Raw genomic sequence first — 26,271 nt, 5'->3', positions numbered from 1 at the left:
ACCTGGAATGGTTACATATTTACATGAGAAAAACACGTTCTTTTCACATAATTACTTGCTGTAATATTACCCACAAATAATCTGTAACCATTACAGATATATCGTTTGGGATTTTACATGAGAAAAACATGTTTTTTTACATAATTACTTGCTGTAATATTACACGCAAATCATCTGTAATCATTACAGATATATCGTTTGGGATTTTACATGAGAAAAATATGTTCTACTTACATAATTATTTGCTGTAACATGACAAGGAAAAGATCTGTAACCATTACAGGCATTATCCTTGTAAAGTTGCAACGAATGCACCTGTTACTGTTACTCAAATAACCCATGGCATCCCAGTTTCCATGAGTTTTTTTAGTAACGTTACAGAATTTTTTTTACAGTGTGGCACCCAATGATCATGCCCTGCTTAAGATCCTTCAGCTCGGCCAACTTACTCATTATGATTTCCTAACGGATCTTTCCAATACTTTTACATAGTTTGATGGCATTTCGGACTGCTGTAACAACTACTTGTCCAGAATGGTGTCCAGCTACTTTTGGTTATATATTGTATCTTTTATTGCTCGACTTCAGAAGAGATAGAAATTAAGAGGAATGAACTTGCAGAGATCTAGTACGCTTCGCTATCATAAAATGGTAACTAGATTTACTTAAGGGTTAAATCTTGCGAATTCTCACACAGGCGTCAAGATAAACACAACGAGGGAAACGGTGTAAAATACCCTTTTATTTATCACAACCTCTTTAACAGACGGCACAGACTTACGTGGATACAAAACAGCACTGATCGCTTGGGGTGAGAATGTAAAAGTTAACAATAAATTGAAAGATAAAGCTGTAGTGCTAGACAACACAATTCAATTTAATCTAGCAGGCTGACTCAGAAAATTTACACCGGCAAGTTACTAATTCGATGGCAAGAATGTGTAGCCGCTATTAATAGCTGGCGAAACTAGCAAACGTATGCTTTCATCAGCGAAATCATGCTCTGTCTAACCTTTTCGTTCCAACAGTTTAAATACTCTCATTCATCTACTTCATTTGCATCCTGGCGAGGAAATCCAAGGGAAAATAAGAGAATTCAAGTTGGTTGGTTTGGGGTTATGCCTTCGTGAGGACTTTCTAAGGAAAAACTGACCCATAATTACGTTAGACATTAGAAAAGGCGCGAAATCATTATGCGGGCACTCAGTTCAGTCCTTCAAAATAAAACCTGACAGTTATATGATGGTTGCTTGATGCTAAAGCACGTGAAGGATATCTGCCTAAGGGGAAGGATGCCTTCATGGAGGACTTTCTAAGGAAAACTGGCTCATACATACATTACACATGGGGAAAGACCACGAAAACGCCCATGCAACCAGTCCATTTGCGGAATTCGAACCTCGGACCGAACTACCAGTCTTCAGAAATCTAGTTCAGAGACTTTACCGCTCGGTAAGCGAATTTAGAAAAGGCTCACAAATTAAAATAACTATTATTAAAATTAAGTAGGACCCTACAGACTACAATTATGTGAAATGCGCATTGGCAACATACTGAAGCAATTTAAACCCTGATTAAAACACTGAAAGTCATCCAGATATTGGAAAGAAAAAGTTTTTCCATGTCGTCTCAGACTTCTTTGGTTTATGTGGTTACGGCAGTAGCCTCGAGGGCCATCTGCCTAAGCGGAGGGAAGTCTTCGTGGAGGACTTTCTCAAGGAAACTGGCTCGTATACACGTTACACATGTGGAAAACCACGAAGACGCCCATACAGCCAGCTTGTTCGCGGGATTAGAACCTCGGAACAAACTACTTTACTGCTCAGCCGCTAGTGGGCCCGTCTTAGACTGGACCCTTTAGAACGACACAGCGGTGTTTACTAAGAGAAGAGTATATTCCAATATGCAGCAAGTGTCATGTTCAGATATCTATCTAGCACAGGAATAGTAAACCTGATCATTATCGCCCACTAGTGGGCGATTTAAACTTTAATGGTGGGGGGTGAAGACTTTTGTCCATCCGATGATGAAAGTCTGTTCTTCCAAGCTCAGCTCTCTCCTGTTTCTATATCTTTCGGCTTTGCCACTTCTCTTAGGTGTTGTTCTGTGAGTATAGCGCGCGTAATTGGATTATCCCATCTTAACAAAGCGTGAGGCTAGGAGAAATTTTTCCCAGAAACGAACTCCTCTACCATTGAAGATTTCCTACCCTAAACTGTTTCACTGGAGCCGATGACCCAACTAGTAACGCACAATATAAATTTTCAGTTTGTATAAATATAAGCAAAGTATAAATAAATGGATGGATTTAACTATATATATTTTTACTAAGCCTCCACTCAAAAAATTAATTTGCATTTATGCTAAACTATGTTATTGAGAAACTCGTGGAGGCGGTAAGGAAATTCTACTACTTACATAGTGGGAGGTAGGTACAAAAAGGTTGACTACCCCTGATCTAGCATATTTAAATTGAATGCTTAAATTATGCTTATTTGCATCATCATTATTTCCAAAGCATTTCATTGTATTATATATTTGAATTAGAAAAAAACCCGCTCAAATATTTTTTAGTTTTTGAAAGAGATTAATCCATTTAATTAACTTGATCAAATGCAGTATTGAATTTAAGATTATTTGTAAATTGAATTTCTTACGCGAGCGCATTAATTTCTGTAAGTTTATTTAGCAACGTGTTACTATTACAGATTTTTCCATGGAGTTCAGATGTTTATCTTTTCTTTGTGTGACATCTTTCCCTTGACATTAGATCAATTGTTTAGGCCACCCAATCTGCACTGAGGATTTAAAAATTTTTTATACATGCATTTTTTATTTACACATATATTTTTTTTAGCATCTATATACTTTTGTTGTTTATTTCACTTCAAATGTTTATCTTTTTTTTTTTTTTTTTGTATTAAAATTATGTTTGTTAAAAATGCTATCTTGTGTCTGGCACAGGTTTGGCATGTTTTGTGCCAAAGTATAAAAACAACCAAATAATACTCTTAAAAATTAATTTTCGTTTTGCTTACATAAGATGACTAAAATTTACAGTCACGATGCTAAAGTAGCTTACTCACTATTTCCAAACACAATTTTCTATTTCAAAGATGGCATTTTTTTTTAGTTTATTAATTATACATATAAAAATAAAAATCATTACACAGCCAAAATCTATATCTTTACTACGAACATAGTGTGGCAACTGGCTGTTTATCGAGTTTAAATACTTTAAAAAGCATGAATTTGTCCGATATTCAAAAGGATGAATTTATAAATGCACATATTCTTTCCCTTACAATGCTTCGATTTTACCTTTTAGAAGATGAGCATGTTAAATGGCATCTGCAAAATATGCATCAACAGATACAGCATAAAATATACTAAAATTTATAGTTTAGTTTGGCTTCCTTGATCATGGCAAAGCATTCAAAGGCTATCTGTCTAAGGGGAAGAGATGACTTCGTGGGAGATTTTCTAAGGGAAACTGGCTCGCATGTAAGTTATGCTTGAGGAAACCATTGAAAATGCACATGCAGCGAGCTCGTTCGCCAGGATTCGATCACCGGACCGAACTACCAGTGTTTAGCATCTTTCCCGCTCGGCCGTTGAAGCGCAGCAGAATTACTTCATTTTATCAATGTTTTCACAAGAGATCATAAAAAATTTAAGTAAAAACCTTTAGTTAAAAAAATAAGAAAAGATAATGGAGAGAAACTTAATTAAAAAAATTTATACTCCTGCATGAATATTTGAACTTTTTAATGCTACAAAAGTAATATTTTTTTTAATAAACATAAAAAGGAATAGAAAGAGAGAAAATAACTTACCATTTCATCTCCAGATGCCATTGAGGAACATATAACAGATTCACACACTGAACTTGCTGGTGATAAGTTATGGACTTGTTGCAAAAGCTCAGTTCCGCGTAAGCAAAAATTAGGTCTTTCATCACCAACATAATCCCACAATTTTTCTGCAGCAACTTTAAAAAGAAGTGTTTCATTAGATAGAAAGTCTAATTGCGATGAGCTTACTGCAGGTGTTAAAGCTACTAGGACAACGGTAGGAGAATTTGATTGTGATCCCATTCCAGACGATGAAGGAGATACAGAAGCTACTTCATAAATTTCATTATTGTGTAAAACTGATTTTGTCAGAGTGATAAGATCAAAAAGTAGTGAAGTTGAACCAAAGAAAAGTTCTTCATTTGTAACAAAGCATACTAATGTAATTATAAGACTCAACCATTCTGGTATAACAGATGATCTAGCTGAAAACGAGAAAAATAGAAAAAAAAATTAGCAATAATGAGTATTTTTCAAATAACATAACTCAGATTAACTTATGACATACTTCTAATTTTTAGGAAAATCCTTGCCTTTTAAAATATAAATGGAATTGTTCTCAAAGGCAAGTCAAATAAAAAAAAATTAATTTAGCAAATAAATGATTTCTCTGCAAACAGCCACATCTAGCCTTGCTTTCTTTCCCAATATTCAAATTTTAACCTCCTGCCAAACTATATGCATAGGTAAAAAAAGTAATGATTTGAGTCCAAAAACTTGATAAACAGTTCCCTGTGAATGAATAGGGTCCTTACAATACGTGTTTACTATTTTTAGAATGATGCCTGTTTGTCTATGTTTCCGAGTGAATTTTTTTTTTTTTTTTTTTTTTTTTTTTGTGTGTGTGTGTGTGTCCATGATAACTCTTATATGAAACTTTCAAAAACTTCTATTTTCCGTATTTAAGCTTTCTACATTCATTTAAAGAGATGATTAGATTTTGGGTAAAATTAGATAACCGGAAATGGTACTTTACAGGAAGCTTATGACAGTTCTTAATGGAAAAACTGTATTAAAATATAACCCTAGATTTTCCAATTTTTAGTATTTAAGACATTTATATTTATGGGAACAAAATTAGATTTTAGCTAAAACTGATAAATTGGAAATGATACTTTATTCGAAGCTCTGAACAGATATTTGTAAAAAAAAAAAAAAAAAAAAAGATAATTCAAAATTTCTCAACTGTGGGCATTTAAAATAAGTATGTGATCGAGAACAATATATTACATTTATAATAATTAAATGCATTCTTGGAATTATACTAAATGCGACGAGAATAAGCTCATTATAGAGACCAGCTCATGTTATAAAGCAATTAAATGTATTAGCCTCATTCCTCAACGTGTTCATTTCGCTTTTGCTTAAAATCATTTTTCAAATAAAAGGTTGCTGTCCATAAACGGTATTGCTATGTATTATTTTGAAGAAATAATATTGTAAATATAAACAATACAGCGAATATGAAAAGAAATGCATGGCAACACTTACCCCCACCCTGCGGGTCGACGTAGAGAACTCTGCGAAGCAACCTGCTAGGATTTGTACCTAGGTAGTCTCCATTCCAGACGATGAAGGAGATATCAACACAGGTAGTCTACCTAGGTATGGTCATAGGTAAACTACTTAACGTAGCCTCGGCCTAGGGGGTATACAAACTACGAACCTAGTGATTCTGGAGGCACCGGAAAGGTCATTTATTGGCCGGTCCGTGGGTCTGGCAAGTCCTAGAGCTGAGGGCTCTAGTAGCCTGAGCTCTCTTGGGATGGCGTCCCGAGTACGCTAGATAATTCCCTTTGCGACAGCCAGTCAGAAGGACTGGCAGGTAGCGACGGGCATATTCACAAAGCCTACAAACCGTTTCTTCTACTGTTTGCTCCGATTGGTTAAAACAGGAAACGTAGGGTTACAGAATCTTGTACTTGGCGACTTTTTCTTCATCGCCTATACTATTTCTATATCAGCCTCGTGTACCGAAAAGTGTGCGAAAGATAATGGCGAAACCGCAGCTCAACGGTAACGAGGATGGAAAAATTTCTCGAACTTCTAGATCGCTGGTTCTATCCCCGCTCGTGACTTTTACGAACTCTGCTCTGGACGGATTTATTTCTATCCTCACTTTATTGAATGACTTTGATTTTATTGGTCTTTTCGCCTTTGGGTGCATGTTAAAAATTTAACACATTAATTTTCTCTATTTTTGTTAATGATAATTTTTCTTATTTTTATTTACTGGTTTGTACTCTTTGCAGTAGGTACCAGTAGCAAGATTATGCACAAAGATCCCGAAAAGCGTTTCTATAGTAACAGAGCATAATGGAATAAAATATAATTTTAGTTACACTTATTTTCATAATTTAGATTAAAAGAATATGTATCCGATGCCCTTAAATGTTTATTGAATTGACTGATTGTAAATATTGATTGTAAAACTTTTTTCTTGCAAAACAATTATCGTACTTTTAACAGTTTAAATTCAAATACAAATAAACTATTAATAAGATCAGCAGGTTATTTAAAATATATTCCATACAATTCCTCTTAGCTTTCATTTACAAAATAAAAAAATATCGAATGAAATAAACGCTGTTTCTTCTCGCTGTACTGAAAGCCTGCAAGGTTTGTTTGGCGTTAATTACCACGCCTACAAGGTGATTACTCGCCATTTCAAATATGCCCGACAAGCAGATGTTTCACCCAATGAGAGCAGACTGTAGTAGAAATGGTGTGTAGGCTTTGTGAATATGCTAGCGACGGGTAGAAATGATTAAACTCGCATGGGAACAAGTGAATTCATCGATACTGAATGCTTGCTGACATCAGCACTGGCCAGAAGTTTTCAACAATTTCAAAGGATTTCCAGCGACTGAAAATGAAGACAAGGAAATCGCGCAAACTGCAAAAGCAAGAGGCGAAAAAGGATTTAGATACGGAAGAAAGAGAAATCAAAGAATTAGTCGATAATGATATTCGTGAAATGACAAATAAAGAAGTAGCCGACATAGAAAACAGCGATAGTGAAGAAGACAAAGACCTTTTAACAACAAGAAGTTAAACCAATTGTTAGCAGAGGCATAGTAAATGTCTGATTTTGTAACGGAGATTGATCCAAATGAAGAAAGAACAGGATACTTCATAAGGAGTATTGAAAAACTGTGCACTCTTTATCGCAAAACGTTTAATAAGTTGCATTAGACACAGTGTCAAGCAAAAATCGCCAGCTATTTAAAAAAATCATAGCCTCGCACTTATTATTAAGCAGTAACAGAAATCCTTTCAATTAACATTTGTTTCATTTTCCCCTTTTAATTACAATAACATTTAGATTCATCTAAATTATGCATTTCTTAATTTGAACTACATCTAGCCCATTTTTTTCAATAGAAAGTTAACTTTGGCGAATGCGATTTTGCCATACGCGAAATGCGTTAATAACGCAACCCCAGCATTTGACAAGGGTTTATTGTATGTCCCACTTTATTTAAAGCAATAATTACAGCCTGAAACAATGAGTAACATTTTTAGCTCTTGCAAAGCCATACAAGGTAACTAAGGAAAACCACACTTAACAAGCATGACAACTTTATATTCTTACTTTATGATTTGTGTAGGATGATATTCAACAACCACTTTAACTCAGCTGACGACTTATAAGCCAACTAAGTTAATTAACACATACAAGATGAATGAAAAAGGTGAATTTTTTTAAAAATATTTATCCCGGCTCAATATCTCCATTTATAAACTGACACTATACAGTAGTTGGAAAGCGTTCTGCTTTAAAATAAAATTAAAATAAATAAATAAAAAAAAATAAATAAATAAAATAATAAAAAAAAACCTTTTAACCCTTTTATTATAATCTTTCTACAGTAAAATTTACACTTTGTTAATATTTCCTTTAGTTAGGAATACAACTTTCCACAGCTTGGTATATTACTACAAACTTTTAATCACTAAAACATGCAACTTTTATTCCATAGCCCTTCTCTTAATTTTTTTTTTCCTTAAAATTCCTGAATTACATTGGTAGTGGTAAAGAAAAAATGACACAAATCAATATATTTGCTCTTGAAAATGTTGCTGGACATTCCTAAGTAAAGCTCCAGAACTTTCAGTTTTTAACTAACTAAAATATAATGCACATTTCAATGACCACAGATTTTAATCTCAGAAAAATGCATAAAAAGTCTTTTTCCCCACAAGAATGCTCTCAAAGCTCTTTTATTAAAGAGTTCAAGAAAGTAGTATGGACAACGTGGGTGAGGATGCAAATGTAAACTAAATAAATAAATACAATAAAATTAATTAAAAAATAAATTAACAATTTAAAAAAAATCTGAAATGTTTCAGATTTGAAATTATGTGCTAAGGGGCATTTTCTTAACATTTTGTGTGTTACCTTTCTTTATTAAATACCATGTTCTTCACACTTAAAATTCAGTTCAAGAGCAATATCGCAAAATAATTTTAAAATGAGCATCTCTTTAAAATTTCCGATGCATAGTCTCACGCGCTGGAGATAGAAATGTTTTTTCAGTACAATGTTGCCATTGCTCGCTTTGAAATCATGGAGTTTGTTAATAAAAAATTCGTTAGTTTTATGAAATATGAAATCAATAATAATATAAATTCCAAATTTGGGCTTCCAAATGCCCATATTCGGGTGGAAACATATTTTATTCGAAATTTGATGGTTCTATGTACCGTTGTTTTATCACAGTGTGAGAGACATACATTTATGCAGATTCTTCATTATTTAATTTCTTTAAATATAATACAGGGCGATAATATTTGGTGGCAACAATTTGAAAAGTGAAACCAACGCTTGTAGTGAATCAACGCAAAATGCCAAAACGAAATTAATAGTCCTTCTGGAGAAATTGCCCCTTTGGACTAAAATAAAAAAAATAATAATAAATTTTTATGTGATGTGCATTTATACTACCGTCTGATACCACTGTTTATACCACTGTCTGAACAGAGCCGTCTAGATGACAGTTACTTTGCCTGCCTCCATTTTAGCTCTAAAGGAGAACGCCCAGTTCAGTTTTGAAGGGAATAAATCCAAGGGTCTCCCATTCCTCTTCTCCTACCACCAAGGCTCTTGAGAGGATTTTCCACTAGCTGTGCATGTCAACTGCCCCATACTGCAAAGACACTATGCACTTATAAACATCCATGCCTTCCTTGGAATTCAAAACTGGGTCCAAATAATATTGTAGCCACCAGTGATGACCCTATACCAATCACGGCCCATGCAATAGGCTTAAATTATCAAATTAGGCACTTACCAAAATTAAAAGAGACATTAAAAATTGGGTACTTTGATATTATCACAACCACCTTGGTAGAAGTCGCTAAATTATCAGAGGTCACCAAATTGTGGCCACCATGCACATAGCAATTATTCAAGCAACTATATCAATAACTGTAGGTTTGAATATGGAAAGTCGCCATTTTTGTACATGCTGTTTTGGTTGTATTAGAAGCTCTAAACGCAAATTATGATATTATTAGTCTCCACCTAAATTTTGAAGTACGCACTTGTAGGATTTGCCTGCAAACGAAGAAAGTACTGTGAAATTTTTGCGCGAATGTCATATTTTGCCACAAAGTCTGGAATGTTCAAATTCGCAATTGAATATGCTGTATTTTTCCAAAACAACTTTTTTAAAATGCTACATGAAAAAGTGTAACGAACACGTCGGCATCCGAAGTATAACTGGTTCTACAATAATTCGTCTGCCATTTATTACAGCAGTCAGATTTATGTACTGCTAGAGGAAAGAATTAAAGAGTCAAATTGTATTTAAAAGAGTTAGAAATGGCCAGTAAAACCGTAGTAGATTGGAGTAATTACATGCGGGAGATTTGCAGAACAAAGAAGAAACCAAAACTTATTTGTAAGTGGTTTAAGTAAATTGTTTTCCAGGATAATATAAATATCGAACTAAAATTAAAATATGTATCTAATAACATGTATGATATGAAATAAGTAACTTTCACCGATTTGAAATTACCATCCCTTTTTTTCTTCAAAAAATTACCAAATTTCACCAAGAAAGTTGCGATAATAACAAAGTACCAAAAATTGAATAAAAAATTTTCTTTTACACAAGCCAAAAGCATTAATCATCAAAATGAGCAACTTTTGTTTTCTAGTTGGTCCACAAATTTTATCTTGGATTTTTTTTTTTTTTTTTAGACAGTACCAGATACAAAAAATGGGGTGCTAGGGGAATCAGTAAATTCATTTTCAAATATATCTGTGAATTTTTCACGTTTAAGGCATGGAATTTTGTTTTTAATTAATAAAAGCACATTTCTGTGCCATATTTTAAAAGGCTTTATAATTAGAAGTAGTGTATGTTTAAGATTAATATTAATGAAAATAAAGTATGCAGCTATCTTTTTTACAACTCATACAGGATTGTTCATTAAATAGCAATACCAAGAAGGGGATATGGGAGAGGACTGAATTTTGCATGATAAGTAGACTAAAAAAGATGACGTAAATTAATAGAAGAGTACCATATAGTGCTATTCATAAGTGATATAACAGGAAGTATCATACGAGTAAAGCCAATATAAAACCTTGGAATTGTGTTTGTTTGCAAGTCTTGCGCATGGGAAAGAAGGTAACACAAAACCAATATAAAGCCCTGGAATTGCATTTGTAAACCTTGCTGATGGAAGGATCTAATATGCTGCAACTAACATCTGATCCATGAATGCATAGCAAATAGCCACTAGTTTGTTATTTAACTAAATATGGCAAAGCACATAATGGGTATGTTTTGAGGAGGAGAGTTTTCTAAAGAAAACTAGCTTGTGAAAATTGTGATGCCAGATATTATTACTACATCTCAGCAGATGAGCTTTAGCATCATACGAAATGCACAATTATATGCCTTAAACATGTCTGATAAAAATTGTGTCTAAAACAGTTGCCTATTGAATCACTTCATCCTTATAATATAAGCTGTTTCTTCAATAAATACGGCTTTCGTAATCTTTCCCTTTTTTCGGTGTTGCATTTTCAATGGGCAGAAATATATAAAACATTTCACTTCTTAATTCACATTTAAAAGAAAAAAAGAAAAAACTTAACATAAAAAATGATGCATTTTTTAGGTCATAAACAGTAAAAACTGAAAAGAGCATATTTGAATCTAACACAATATTTTTACTTACGTGCATTTAAATGCTTGTCATATAAGTTTTTCGAGTTGGTGTAAAATGTAGGAAAAGTTAATAACTCAATAAAGAGATTGCACAATCGCTCAAAACAATTACATACTGCAACATCTGAAGAAATGTCTTCCAATGCATCTCCAGTAAACTCAACTGGTTTTGATGATCTCTCTAAAATATCTTGTTTGACTGCAGCTATTTCATCAGAAGTAAGACCGTCACATCTGATTTTCAGACTAGCATGAAGTAAGCGGTTTAAATGTTTTTCCCTTTGTTCTTTACCCTCTTGCTTAGGAAGTAATAAAGACTGGTAACGACTGGTGAATTTGGATATATTTAAAATCATTTTCTCTTTCAAAAATGTAATGAAAAGTAATTGATATTTTTCCACACATAAAGTAATGATACTACGTACACTGCCTTGGACAGCATCATTATCTTGACTACTTTCAGACCCCTCCTTAGAGATGTGGCTATATTTGTCAAAAATTTCAAAAATATTTTTTTTTATCTCTTCTGTACTGAAAGTATTGCTAGTATTATACACATCTTCTCCGTGATAACATGACTCTATATTCTCAGAAATATGATCATTTACTATAATTTCATCAGATTCAAGATTGATTAGTGGAGGCTGCATTTTACATAAAAGTTTAGAACATAATTTCAGTGCAATTGATATGTCATTCACTGGTATAATGCTACAATTATGACAGATCACATCAAAAATATGGCACAACAGTCGAGGTAAATGCTCAGTTCTTGCCTCTAAATAGGTTTCCTGTAATGAAAAACATATGTTTAAATTTATGATAATAAAATAAACATTCCAGAAGAATCTAATTAGGTTAAAAATTACATGAAAGTGAAAAAATACACCATATATTGGAAAAAAACCTATATTACAAAATACAGAGTGCTCATAACTTGTTCAAACAAAATAAGACAGATGATAGTACCCATTAAATTAACAATATTTACAATGAAACCTAATGCTGCATTCCACTCAGTATGTTTGGAAAAAGTAATTTTGAAGGACATCTAGCAAGCACAAGTCGACAATGAAAAATAGCAGCATATGCAGTTGTAGCTGACTGGCTCATCAAGTTTACACAGAAAGCCATATGAAGTAAATGTTAAACAAAGTAAAACACTTGTTTGCTGCCTGAAAAAGAGATACGAGGTGTTAAGTCAAATACGTGGGCACCGTAAATAGAATAGCATACATTGGAGACACTTCCAGAAGCTTCCTGCACAGAGTAACATGAATACGCATTTCCATTAAGAATTCTTCCATGAAAGCATTCTTTGAAGAGGATAGCCCTGGTGTGCCTTGCCATAATTTAAACAATCCAATCCAATCCTTCTACAAGTAAGCAAGAAGTGTCATCCAAAATTGCTCCAGATGACAATTAACAACCTGCAGTTTTTTGTCTTAACGGTCTTCAATAGTGAGGTCTCATTTATACAGGAAGGCATTTTCAACACTCACAATGAACACATCTGCGCTGAAAGCAATCTCTTTGTTACTGCCACACATAAATACCAACAGAGATCTGCCTTAAAATGCCTTCATCAATGATTGACTAATAGGTTCTTACTTGTTGTAAGAACATCTGACTAATGCAATATATACCATTAAATATAATATTAATTGCATGATGCAATCTTTCAAGAGTAAGGGTTTCCTGGTTTAAAGAAGGCTGTTCTGTTCAAAACATAGAACAGGCATGTGCAACTTTGACAGGAATCTTGGACATATTAAAATTAGAAATGTTATGTTGGCCACAGTACTTTACGATTTATTTATATGAAAATATAAAAAATGAACACATCTTAATTAATTTCTCTATAAAAAACCCATCATAAAATCTATAAAAACATAAACCACAAAATAAGGCGATATCTTAAATAAATTTTATTTTTAATTTTTTTGATGCGATGATTGCAACTTCATGGTTAAAACACAATGGTAAATATTTGGGGATACTGCAGATGCTGAAACTAGCAACGTGTTTCCAAGATGCATATGAGTAATTTATGTCATCTTGAATTTCACAAACTTCATCCTTGAAAAATGTTGCTCACATTTATAGGTGCTTCCAGATAATGTCAATTTTTTTTTTCCTGTCTGGGCTAGCTTTGGAATTTTGATACATGGGAAATAGCTTTTACAAAAATAAGTTCCTTGATTTTTGACTTCAGGACAAGGTTCTCTTGTCATTCGATTAATTCTACTTACACAGAAAGTGATGCAGGCTTGAGACCAACATCAAATGAAGAAGAGAAAGTTTGCTTCAAGGTTTTTAAAATCACTGTTGAAGTACCGATTCAAACATTTCAATACATCCACAAATGATTTGCAAGCAAAATCATTTTTAAGGTTCACAAGTGTGGGAAAATGGTAAGTAGTGCCTTACCTTAACTGTCATTCCTAGAGTCAATTGAAATGCTTTGATATGTCCATAAAGCTCATGAATCAACTGTTCCTGAATTTGTAACTTAGTGCTGAATTTAGAGATATGTTGTAATGTTGATAAGAATTGCAAAATCACACAGCCAGGGTCTGTTTTCTATTTCCCAAGTAGGCTTCCCTTTCATATCCATGAAAAGAGATACCTCATCTTTCAAATTATAAAAACGCTTCAACAACTTAGCCGACACACTTGGTAGCAAAGAAATCTTTATGGTCAGAATGAATATTAGCCAGAAATTCTTGAAATAGACAGTGATTTAGCCCCCTCAAATTGATTAAATTTATGCAGGAAGTTATTTTGCCTATCACATGTGCAAATTTGCACACAAATTTTGTTGGTGTATAACGCAATGAAATAGAGACAAATCAACAGAATTGATTTTATTATCAGACAACTATGGTTTTATTTGGGAACAATTCCTACATTTGATCCAATCATTGATGGAACCCCATTATTAGATATTTTGCTTAACTTTTCCCACTTTAAGTTGAACTTAGTAAAAACATTTTTCACTTTCTAGAAAATCTTGTTATATTTCCAGTGGTTGGAGAGTAAACAATTCTTGCATATAACTGAGGCTGGTGTCAACTCTGTCACTAAATATAACCAACTGAATGGTATTAGTGATGCCTGCACTCTCATCAAAAGCAATAGGAAATGCTTCCAGTTTTGATGCAATATATTTAATGTTTAATTTTATGTCATTGGCCATTTCAATAATAAAATTAGATTACCGTCCAACAAGAAAGATTTATCTTCTCAATTTCATTGCTTTTCTTATGACACAGTACATTTGTGACAGCAGTAAGACATTCCTTGACAGACTCATCTTCAAAATCTGGTTTTGAGTGCTTCGCAATTGTTTCTGCCACCAATAAAATTTGCTCAAATAACGTTGTCAGCTACATCATTATGTCGGCAGAGCAGCATCTGTTGTATAGATATAGTTCTTTTTCAAATGTATCCTATCTATTCTCAGATGACCTTTGTAACTGTTGTAATTAGTGTATTTTGTATTGCAATGCCTTTTTAAGTGTTCCTTCAAAACCAAAATTGCTTTCAAACATATCAAGCAAAGAGGCTTCTCCTTCTGTATTACAAACAAATAATTGTCAGGCCACTTCTCTTAAAATGTGCTACTGACATAGTCTACTTTTCAAGTCTTTGATGACATCCAACTGTCTAAACAACTCCAACTGTCTAACTGATCAGAAATATGAAAGCAAAAAATATCTTCCCTTCAAATTTTAATATGACAGAATAAAATTTTAAGACATAATAAGATTTTCATTCCATTTTAACTTGAAATCTTGTTTTCTCATACCTTTTTATTTATGCATTAATTACTCTTATATTATTAGACAGTATGAATGAATAATATTATGCATTCGGTATCAATAACATTAATTAGAGATTATATTTTTGGAAAGGGGAAAAAAAAGGAGAAATAAAGATAAATTTCATTATACTTACTAAGGAAACAACATCCAACAAAAAGCTCACTAAAGAACACAACTCTTTCAAATTAGGATTTCCAGACCCTACTCTTTGAACCCACTCTAAATCTTCATTTAAATCAGAACTTAAGTTTGACATTTTACAAGACGTTTCAAAATGTTTTGCAGCATATTCCCATAAATATGAAGGCTCAAGAGTAGCAAATAGAAGGTTTGCAGCTTTTTTTAATTCTCCACGATCTTTAGTTGATTTTTGGCTTTTTCTTCCACTTTTCTCACTGTTAACATGTGAAGTATTGCAGGCTAAATATAGTGATCTAAAAAAAGAGAGAGAGAGAGAGAAAGAGGTATAAATCTCAATTATTATAACTTAAATCATAATTACATGCATCAAAGAACCAAATCATAACAACCATCAACTAAGTATAGCATTAATTCTCAACCTTCCGCTGACGTAACTCTTTCTCATTCAGGCAGCATAATCCAAGGTTTCTAAACATATCTTGCAGTGTGATAAAGATTGTATATTGATACATGAGTAAGTATATTCACAGTACAATTCCAAAGGCCAAAGATACTGTGTGGATTAAGGGTGACAATTAGTTACAGGTACTGCGCAGGAAATAGTAGTTCTTAGTTTCTGCTGTCTCACCAAAGAATGATATTTGTAGAATCCTCGAAGACAGAGAACCATCTAGGGTCAACTCCTAATTAACTGAGGTAATACCAGGAACTATATCCACTGTTAACTCAAAATTCCGATTAATCTGAGGGTAGTTAAGAAAACACAGGACAGTAAAAGAAACACTACTATAATTAACGTAATATTATTAACAATCACCATAATATCACTAATTTATTTGTATTTTCAAGCAGTTCAACATGAAGAATAAGTTAATCTGATTATGTAAATGAAATCAGTCTTCAAAACTATTCCTCTCTCTCGAGCAAATGCATGTACCCTCTTTCCTTGTCTATGTTTCTAAATTACTTCAATGCACCTGTGGTTTGTTTTCACTTGTCTACATTTCTAAATCACTTTATGCTGCACCTGTGGTTTGTTTTTGTTTACATCATTTGTTATCTTTTGCCTTACAGGATGAAACACAGCAAAAAATGCTATCTAGAAATTTATTTGTGCTAATCTGATACATCTACAAAGAAAACACAGTGATAAAAGTTTTCTAAGCACAAGAAATATCTCTTAGGTTACTTATTTCATAAACAAAGAACAATACATGTATGATACACTTAAAAATTTTTTATTGACTATACTTATTATGAAAACAAGAACAGTATTACAAAGAATATGAACTATATATTTAATTTGATGGTGGCCAAAAGGCAACACTGATGCATATACCTTTCTGTAAAAAATTGTTAGGTCTGGGGGAAAAAAAAAAAAAAAAAAAAAAAAAAAAACACTGTCCAATAACAGAAAAAAAAAATAAATCCCTTATTTTGACAGCAGTCAATGTGAAACAAACAATTTATGGTTGCATACTTGATTTATTTTTAAGATAAAGCAGTTTACACATAACTGATGATTTATTAAAGTTTTTTACACTCTAGATTATGTACAATTTAATTATATGGTGTTGTGGATTTAAAAAAATCCCAAATATTATCATTAATCTTAACCTGCACACTATTCTTTTCCTACGTGTATTTTTCATAGCACAGTTTAGTTTTATGCAGATTTCTTGTGACAGTAATTTTTCCATTCTTTTGCAATAAAAAAATTAATAGTAAGTTTTAGACAAAGTCTGGTTATTTGTTTATGATTCCTGGTTTACTGGGGGTCTATTTATTGCTCCTGATGTATACGTTTGAATGCAAATCACTTTTTAGTGAATTATCACCAGTAATACTAAAAAAATGGCATTAACTGCATAAAATTGAGAATATGGTGATGTAAATAAAAACTCATAACTTCAAGTAGAAAGTATTTGATAATTCTCTTGCCACAGGAAAGCACTAAACCCTTCATGTTAAAAGTATAAATAATTTGGGCTCTTGGAGATAGAGTTCAATAATCCTTGGGACACATTCTTAGCCATTCAGAGTCAATAACCAAATATCTAAACCTGCAGCACACTCATTCATGCAGTTTAATTTCTAAAGGCTAACTTTACACAGCTTTCAGTATCATCTAATGAAACATGAATCTGAACCATTTTTTTTTTTTTTTAAAGGCAGGATAGACACCTGTTTTGAAAGACTGACAGCCCTTGAGTGCTTTGCCATAGTTAATCAACCAACCATTCTTGAGATGAACGAGGATACAGTATTGCTTAATAAAGCACAAAAACATAGTTTGCCATAAATGTATTTTTGCAGAACAGAATTATAAACACTGCATGTTTTCTAATAACAGAATTATAAGCACTGTCTGTATCATAATCTTGTACATAATTTCTAACTACTACAATCAAGGAAAATGAAAATCAAAAGGTATATATGAAGTTGCAATGAGAGAAAAAAAGACATGTGAGTACATACAGAACACCAGAGAAGGCAAAGGACTCATGGGCTTTATAAAAATGAAATCATCAAAATATGAAAAGTTATCATATAATGTATATCTAAGTGAAAAAAGGCAGGTAAACAAAATAGCAAAAGAAGCTTTCAAATTCTCCAAAATACACGAATAATATTCTTTAACAGAACTAATTGTAGGGAAAAAAATCATACATCTTACACACCTAAAAATGTCAATCAATACATCATCTAATATAACTGAGCTGATTTCTGGACGATCAAGTAAACTAATTAATAATCTGTAACACCAAAGTTCTGCATTTGAAGGTACACTGGTAGATGAAATAACTGTTTGTGGGTTCTGAAAAATGAAGAAAAAAATTAAAACAATTCCCAAGCAATCAAAATCAAAAACAAATTTAGAAGAACTCTAACATAAACTTGTTTTCTTTTAATAATCTATAATATACAATCGTTGTAAATCTTTTGGAAAAAGGAATGATACAAAATAATAAAGCCTAAACAAATAAAATTCAATTAACGCTTTTTATTTATTTAACTTTAAGTGTTAATTTATTTATACTTTTTGAATGCTTTACACATAATACTTTAATTTTTCTATCAAGCGAATAAAAGGTGGCTTCATTTTACCTGATATAACCTTTTAACTCCCTGTCACCAAATCCAAAGGTAAGAAACCTCTGATTTATATATATTTCTATATATGTAAATCAGATTTCTTATAAATTCTTATATCTCTATAGAAATAGTGCTTTATGATGAAAGGAAACTATTATAGAAGAAATCGGCAGCGTTATTTTGATAGCAGCTATGTTTCATTTCCTTAAATGTTGATTCTCAACAGGTATTACAGGTTGCAGAATTCTTCAAAATAAAGCACAAAATGTTTCAAAAACATTTTTCATATTGGGCATAGAACGGTTCTATAAATAAAAGTCTAACTTTTCTTATGATCCTTACAAAGCAAGAAGTTCATAAATGAAATGTCTGTTATGCTTCAGTAAAGCTTTATGTATTAAATGTCTGTTATGCTGCAGTAAACTTTAAAAATGGTGTTATTATACAGAAAAGGCATTTAGTATTAAATTAAATGCTCCAAAAATTTACAAGAAAAATTCATGGAGATATTAGTAATTAATAGTTCTATAGGGATAGATATAAGTTAGTAACATGTGCAGCTTAACGCAATACAGAACCATTGAATTCCTAAAACAATCAACTATTGCTTTGTAATGCTTCCCTAAATCTAAAAGAAATCTGGTCAAAACAGTTTTGCAACAAGTATCAGTAAATTCATTCTTACATGAAATATCCACAAATTTGCAGATAAAGGTAGGGAATATTTTTAAATTAATGAATACTTATTAATGCATGGTGAATATTTTAACAACTGGACTTTTTATCTACAGGTATCATCCTTATTTTGAGAAACTCCATAACTGAAAGTATGTGTTATTATTTAAGGAAATCAAGCCAGTAGTCATCTTTTTTCAAACACCCCATGTGCACCAGCCTAATGACAGGCTATTCTGCCTTTTGCTGTAAGAATACTAACAAGACGCTTTACTAATTCAATGAAGTATTGAATATTAAAGAACAGTAAAGACAATCAAAATTATAAAAATGCCTATCCTGCTTCATCCCTAATTACTAGAAAAAATTTGTGTTCTTGAATTCTTATCTCAAAAATTATATTTGATGGAGGCCATCTGAGTATCACAACTCATCTTAAGAGGTCTTTAGCAAGCCCGTTACAATTCAGGAATAATGCAGCACAGAATGGTATTATTTTCTTTAAAAATCGTGTTATACATAAAAGGCTGATGAAGAAATGTACATGTAAAGATGTAAAGAGTGTTTGAGGAAGTTTGAAAGATCTGCATGGAATTTAAGGATTTCAAAAATCTCACATAATTGTTTCTCAAACTGTTATGCACACTGTTGGGGGAAATGCATCTGTAATAAAACTGAACTACAGCAACATTCAGCATACAAATGTCACTTAAAGAATGTCAGTGCCACATAGAAATGATCAGAATTTCAGCACAAATGATAATAAATGGCCCATTTAAAAGTGCACATGAAGAGCCTGTTTTCTGTTCTGATACTTCATTGTTCTGCTTTGGTTGATTGTGCACAAAGATGCCTTTGAAACACACACAACAGCAATATGGCCTGATTTATGCATCACAAGCCTAAGAGAAGCTGGGTGGCCCAATATACATATCAGCTTCCATCTCATCTCATCTAGTCAGAATGTTATGGCAGTCGCTTGGCATTGGAAAATGAATCAGACATTGCATATATTTTAACATAAAGGCTTAGGAAGTTTCACATACACAAATGCTTGAGATAATCGTGCAAATAGGAGAATAGATACAATTGTACCACTGACATCTTTATCATCCATCTGATATCATTTACAATCTTTCATGTACCCTGCAATGTCACGGTATACCAGCTGGAGATGACTGGTCAATGCTAGGGTGAGTTACTATCTTCCATCAATTTCCCAACTGAGCCAGCTAAAATGGTGTTAGCTCAGTGATCCAGGATAGGTTTTGAAGCATCTTGTCTTTAGTAACAAATTCCCCTTCCTTCTTAGTGCTGAGGACTGCTACACGTACATGTGAAGGAGGAGGTGTCAACCTTCCGGATCCACATCTGTTCAATCAGCCATGGGCATCACTTCTGGTGTAACAATTTAAGAAGCAATCAACCCAGGAATCCTATCATCTTGAATTTTAGTGTAAGGCCATCCAACAGCTCACATAGATATTTGCAACATTCTGTAGCTGATTGCATTAGCTATGGTATCAAATCACCTAAGTACCATTTACGAAGACAGCAATGCTCAGTCACATACTGCATGAGTTTCTCAACATGGATTTAATATTCTTTATTGTTATCTAGATCCCCAAGGTCTATCACCAGCAAAACATGTCTAGGGCATGTTACAATGGCAATTTTAGATTTCAGTTGTAAAATTTGTTGTGGAATCTTCTGTAGCAGGATATAAAGAACGGAGCTCAAAACCTACATCAAATATTAGCTTATATAGCTTCCAGAAAAAGATTTATCACATTAAAAAACTTGATCTTGTTATTGCTACTATTTTTAATTAAAAAAACTATTCTCTCTAAAATTTTAATCAATTAAATCTATTCTCAAAAAACAAAAATGCATCAAATTCCATGACTGTAGGTTAAATTTTTATAGATGAACATTTTTCAAACAAAGTGCATAACTTGTCTTACTCCAACTTGGTAAATCTGATCCAGACCTTCATGTTATCTGTACAACACAAAATGGAAAGCCCAATGTAACACAAATGCATTTTAACTACTTTAAAATACTACCAGAACTGCAAAATACTTGCTTGATATATTCATTCCACTATAACTTATACTAAAGGCCCTGATAAGAAAATTTTATATAATGCTCTGAATGTATTATGGTCATGCTGCAGCCTGATCTAATACCAACTGTTTCAGTTGTCTACAGTTTATGGAAGACTAATAAAAAAGCTTAACTGGAAACCTCAGCTTGTAATCTAACACTTTGAAAAGTTTATACGGAATATTTTTAAGAATTAAAAGATTTTTAAAAATCCAACTAATGTTTGCAATTACTGTTACTGAAATTATGCCATTATCATAATAGCAATTTTAACTTACAGCATAATAATCCAAATATTAGTTGGGCTATTCAAAGCCAATTATCATCAAGAAATTAAGTAAATCCATTTTAAAGTAAAGAAACCATTCTCCTTACTCCAAAATGTATGAAAAGACCATATCCCATTAAAGACAGGTATTAAAAAGTGTTACGTAACAAAAGGTAAACATAAACATAATGTACATGCGAACTTGTAATAAAAAATTACTTCTCTAAACATATCATTACCCAAAACAATTAGTTATACAACAAATTCATAATTCAAAGAACACTTTAGCAACAGCATACAAAATCAGCATTATTTGTAATGGCAAAATGTGCCTCTCACAGTACTACTTTAATGAGAAGGTACATGAAATTCAAGGCTCATAACTGTAAGTTGGAGCTTTTCAAAATATTTCATGCAGAATAATTACCACACATAACACACAGCAGGATGATTTTTCATTATGAATTTAGAAAATATCAACATCTAGGTTAAAATCCTCATCTATATATTGAAGAGCCATGATCTGACTGTGCAACAGTGGGAAACCCAAAAGATGAAAATTGTTTGCAGTTGCTTTTTCAAGATTAAAAGAATAATGGCCTTATTATGATATTTATGTAATATTAATTACAGTTCACCATAAAAGTGTCGATATAAGCAATGAAGTTTTCATTTTGAAGGGGGTAAATATTTATAACAGAATTTTGATGATTCACCATGAAATCATTTCATAATAAATTGACATCATGTGGAAACTTCATTTCCTACAGAAAAGAATCATTTAAAGCACAGCTGTACTTATTTTTTTATTATATTCCTTGTACATGAGGATTACAACAAACATTTCTCACAAGTAAAATGACAACAGTTTTGCTTTTATCAGGATATAAAATTTATAAGCAATTACTGACATTAAAAATAAAAGTAACAAACATATGTAAATCCTGACTTAAGGCATATATTTAAGTTTTAAAAAATGTCAATGCAGCACATTTGTTATACTTTCAGAATAAACCAAGCACACTTTGCTCTATAGGAATATATGACTTCATGAATGACTTTCTAAGGGCAACTGGCTCACATTCATGCTACACATGAAGAAAGTTGTTAAAACTTTATGTTTTGAGCCCATGTAACTACTGGTGTGTAACTACTTGTATTACCCAACCCTAGCCATTCTGCCAATAGTCAGTAGGATGCATTTTTGGTAAAAGGTTAAAATTATCAGAAGCAAAGTAACATAAAAATTTTTGTCAGAGTGTTTTCATTGACAATATTCTTTAACTCATTTAAGGTGATAAAGCTGCTAATTTTAACTGATATCCTTCATTTTTAATACACAGAAATAACCAAAATCCTTTCAAACTAATTTAACATTCAAAATGGATGAGCTTCCTTGTGAATATATTAATGTGTACAGTTGTTCTTATCAAGGAAGTGAAAAGATGTTGTGAAAGAAGACTTACTTTTAGAAAACTTATAAATATTTATCATACACGCCTAGCACAAGTAATGCAAAATATTCTTGGTATTATAGAAAATTTTCCATAGTGTTAATAGAAATAGCATGTGTGATGAATACGAGGCAAATATGACCCAAATGGATGGAATTTTTTTTGGCTTTGTGCAACAAAATATTCACCGTTATTAGAAAAATCCAACAATTATTATGAATGGCCTGATTTATTAAGAATAGACTGCTGAAGAAGTCTCTTAAAAAAGATGTTGCATATCTAAAACTTTCAGATATATAGGAATTTGGTCTTGTAAATTATACTGAGATCTGTACAATTTAATTTGTTATGAAAATATCAGAATGGTCTTAGTATCTTTAATAACTTTGCATTTTATGGAAGAATCTTAAGTAGTTTTATTTCTTTAAAGGGTTTGTTCAAATAATGATTTGCCAATAACTAAAACATTCTTCGCTTTTTAACAATGGATCAACTTATGCTTTAGAAATGGTCTAACTCCTGAAATCAACTAAAATCTGACATAAAATTAAGAACAGTTTTCCACTGTAGACCTTCAGCATACATAATTTGGGGCATGAGATACCTATTAAATTACACGAAAAATTAAAAAAAAAAAAAAAAAAAAACATTACATGTGAAAGTAGCAAAAAGAAAAATGTTTTTTTAAAGTGAATTAGCAAAGATTAACAAAGATGTTTTAATCCTCATGTAGCCTAGATTACACAAGGTATAAAATCTAAATTTTGGAAAGCCATATATAACATTTTTATACAGGCCCCATACAAGAAAAATATTACTGTTTTTTACAAAATCTATCAAAACAGCCAAGTCAAAATGGGAAAAAAAATAGCACAGAGTCAAAATTACCAGACATATCATTAATTAAAATTTTGGGAGACTTCCTACATTCTGATATAGGGACAAGTTAAACTTTTGAATGCGGATTTCTAAAAAATACCTTTTACATTAGGATACCATTAATTTTGAACCATTTACAGAAATGCCAAAATTCAAAATTTTGTATTAATAAAATTAAATTTTACACAATCCTCTTTGGTTAAACGCAGTTTAAGTCATAATTTTTGGCATCAATACATACACGAATTAAATAAGTTTTGACTATTCCTAGTTTTGAGATTGCTCAAGTTTCTAAATTATCGAATATGAAAATTATAATTTGACATAAATAATGATAATCAACTTTTACTGACGAAACTTTCTATAAATTTCAGAAATTAAGTTAAGATGTAAAATTTAATTCTCATAAAACATTTCTTTACAAACAAAAATTACAATAATGTATTGCACTGTTTATTTCATTACATACACATTTTTACAAAATATATGAAGTCAAAAGGGAGATCAAGCTAGCAGTAATCCAAATATTAAATACGTGAAGGTTACCTATAATACTACATATACATAGAATTGTTGCAGAATCAGATGCAGTGACTTGCATTCACAGCATAAGATATTATTAAATATTTCAACAAAGATTGTGAAACAGATTTCAGAAAAAATAATTAATTAATTAAAGGAAAAATATATGTCACCTTGTGGGAACACTTGCATATACAGTCAAAAGTCGTTAATTCGGACACCCATAATCCGGAATGATCTATAATCCGGACCTCAAAGCTAAAATCTTTCTGCGCATGCGCCGTGTTGACGCATACGCATAGGCGTTTACACGTGTGTGCAAGACCTTTACGACTGCGCATATGCGTGTGCGCAAGCGCAGAATACGTTTTCGCGCACGCGTTTAATGTATAACGGACGGTATAAGCTAAAATTATCTAATTATCTATTTCAGTTAATGTTGATGATTGCGTTGTTCCTTATTCTTCGAATTGGATCCGGCTTATTATTTTTTGCAGACTGTAAGAGCAATTTTATAAAAGTAAGCTTGAACTTTCTATTATGTCAAATAAAATTTCCGATGCTGGAGCTTCCAAATGATCTACAAAACGAAAGAATGTTTCAATGTCCATCAAACAAAAAGTGGAAATGCTACAAAAAATGGATAAAGGCATATCCTTTGTTTATCTAACCGTTTTGAAATCTGTTTATCAATTTCACGCTGCTCTGCGCGGGGGGGGGGACGTCGCGGCGCGCAATAAACTGGAAGTTGATCTTCAGCACTATCGTTATCTTCAGGGCAGATGTTTTTATTTCATTCGGCTTATAATTCCTTACTAAATGTAGTATTTCATCTCGATGTACTCCGTCTTTGATATGATTTAAATCAAATTCCTCGCCATTATAAATATCACGAATACAAATCAAATAGTTTTCTGGTTGCAATTTTCTAATTTCGGCTATGTGTAATGTATGCTTTACGCAAGTGCGCGTTGAAAGAAATGTTTAATAAAGTAAACAAATAAATATTAAGCTTCTTTTTTTGTAAATGTTGATACCCTTTAGATCATAATTGCTCATTATTTTATAAATTACGGTTTCATATTTTTAATTTTATAATTTCTGCATGCTATCTTACCAGATTTAAACTGATGATCTATAATCCGGAAAAATCGATAATCCGGAATCGCCGAAATCCCTACGAGTCCGGATTAAAGACTTTTGACTGTATACCTTTGTTTTAGAATGTTGAATTTTCATATTATGTAATACAACTAATAAAATATTCAAATATATTCCTATTATTAGGAATTGCATTACTAAAAGACAATAAAATTATTACCTTATATCAAACACACACCACTGAGATAACAGTATAATACATTACATCCACTTACGATAGTACAGCAGCAGAAACACAATATATACTCTTGTATTCAAGTTCAGTATCATCTATTAAAGCCCGCATCATGCAAGGAATATAATGCAATTTTCATACCAGTGTCAGAATAGCTCTCGTATTTAATTACAGTGTAATTTGAGACAATGCTGCCTATTTGTCACTTCATATGATTCTTAGCAGACAACGCTTGTCACCATAGCCCAGATCCTTTTAATAGTCCTACATCTGTCAACAGTTTAATGTTAGACTGAAACCCTTTGATTCAAGTTATATTCTTGAAATTTTCAAATATGTATATCTATACGTTTGTCAATACCTCGAAAATCTTGCCATACATCTCAGAAACACCTGTAACATTACAAATTTTCAAATCACTTAACTAATGATTATTTGCACTGCAGAATAAGCTCTTTAAGCTTCCATGGATGCCTTACTCCATACATACATTGCCTGAAAATTAAAATATTCAGAAAAAAAGGTAATATTGCTTTATCTCCTGAATGGGATTATCTATCCCAATGTTTCTAGTATTTAAATGCATGGCATTTCAGTTTCTACTATATTTTAATTGCACATACATTTTGTGAATGCAAAATAATCTTTCTGAAATTAACACCATATTACGACAAATCTGCTACATATATTTTTGGCATATACTGTGAAAACCCTGGCTTCAGAACATATTTATTATTCTTCTTCTTTAATGGCCAGACAGCCCAGGATGGGCCCTTGCCTTCCTCAGAATCGAATTCCAAGCTCTTCTATCCCCAGCCATTGACATCCAATTGGTTATTTTTAAAATTCGTAAGTCTGTTTCCAAACAGTCGAGCCACCTAAGTTTAGGACTTCCTCTTTTTTGGGTGCCGAATGGTCTGGCCTTT

At 32.2% G+C, this 26,271-nt stretch overlaps 1 protein-coding gene across 11 annotated transcripts in view; it reads right to left on the bottom strand.

The window, feature by feature from the left end:
- Nucleotides 1–26,271, bottom strand: part of LOC118201413 (protein DOP1A) — a 192,319-nt gene that overhangs the window by 132,987 nt on the left and 33,061 nt on the right. For all 11 annotated transcript variants that reach the window (XM_085807652.1, XM_085807663.1, XM_085807656.1 and 8 more), the window contains 4 exons: nt 17,691–17,827; nt 15,002–15,302; nt 11,052–11,832; nt 3,837–4,279 (listed from right to left, as the gene is read on the bottom strand). In XM_085807652.1, the coding sequence (XP_085663778.1) occupies nt 3,837–4,279; nt 11,052–11,832; nt 15,002–15,302; nt 17,691–17,827 (1,662 nt within the window). The remainder of the gene's footprint in view (nt 1–3,836; nt 4,280–11,051; nt 11,833–15,001; nt 15,303–17,690; nt 17,828–26,271) is intronic.

Source organism: Stegodyphus dumicola, chromosome X1, assembly GCF_044657685.1.
Source record: "Stegodyphus dumicola isolate Sdum_Otavi_A_Nest chromosome X1, ASM4465768v1".
NCBI classification, from domain to species: Eukaryota; Metazoa; Arthropoda; class Arachnida; order Araneae; family Eresidae; genus Stegodyphus; species Stegodyphus dumicola.
Note: the sequence above shows the minus strand (reverse complement) of the source record. Positions and strands in the feature narration are given on the sequence as shown.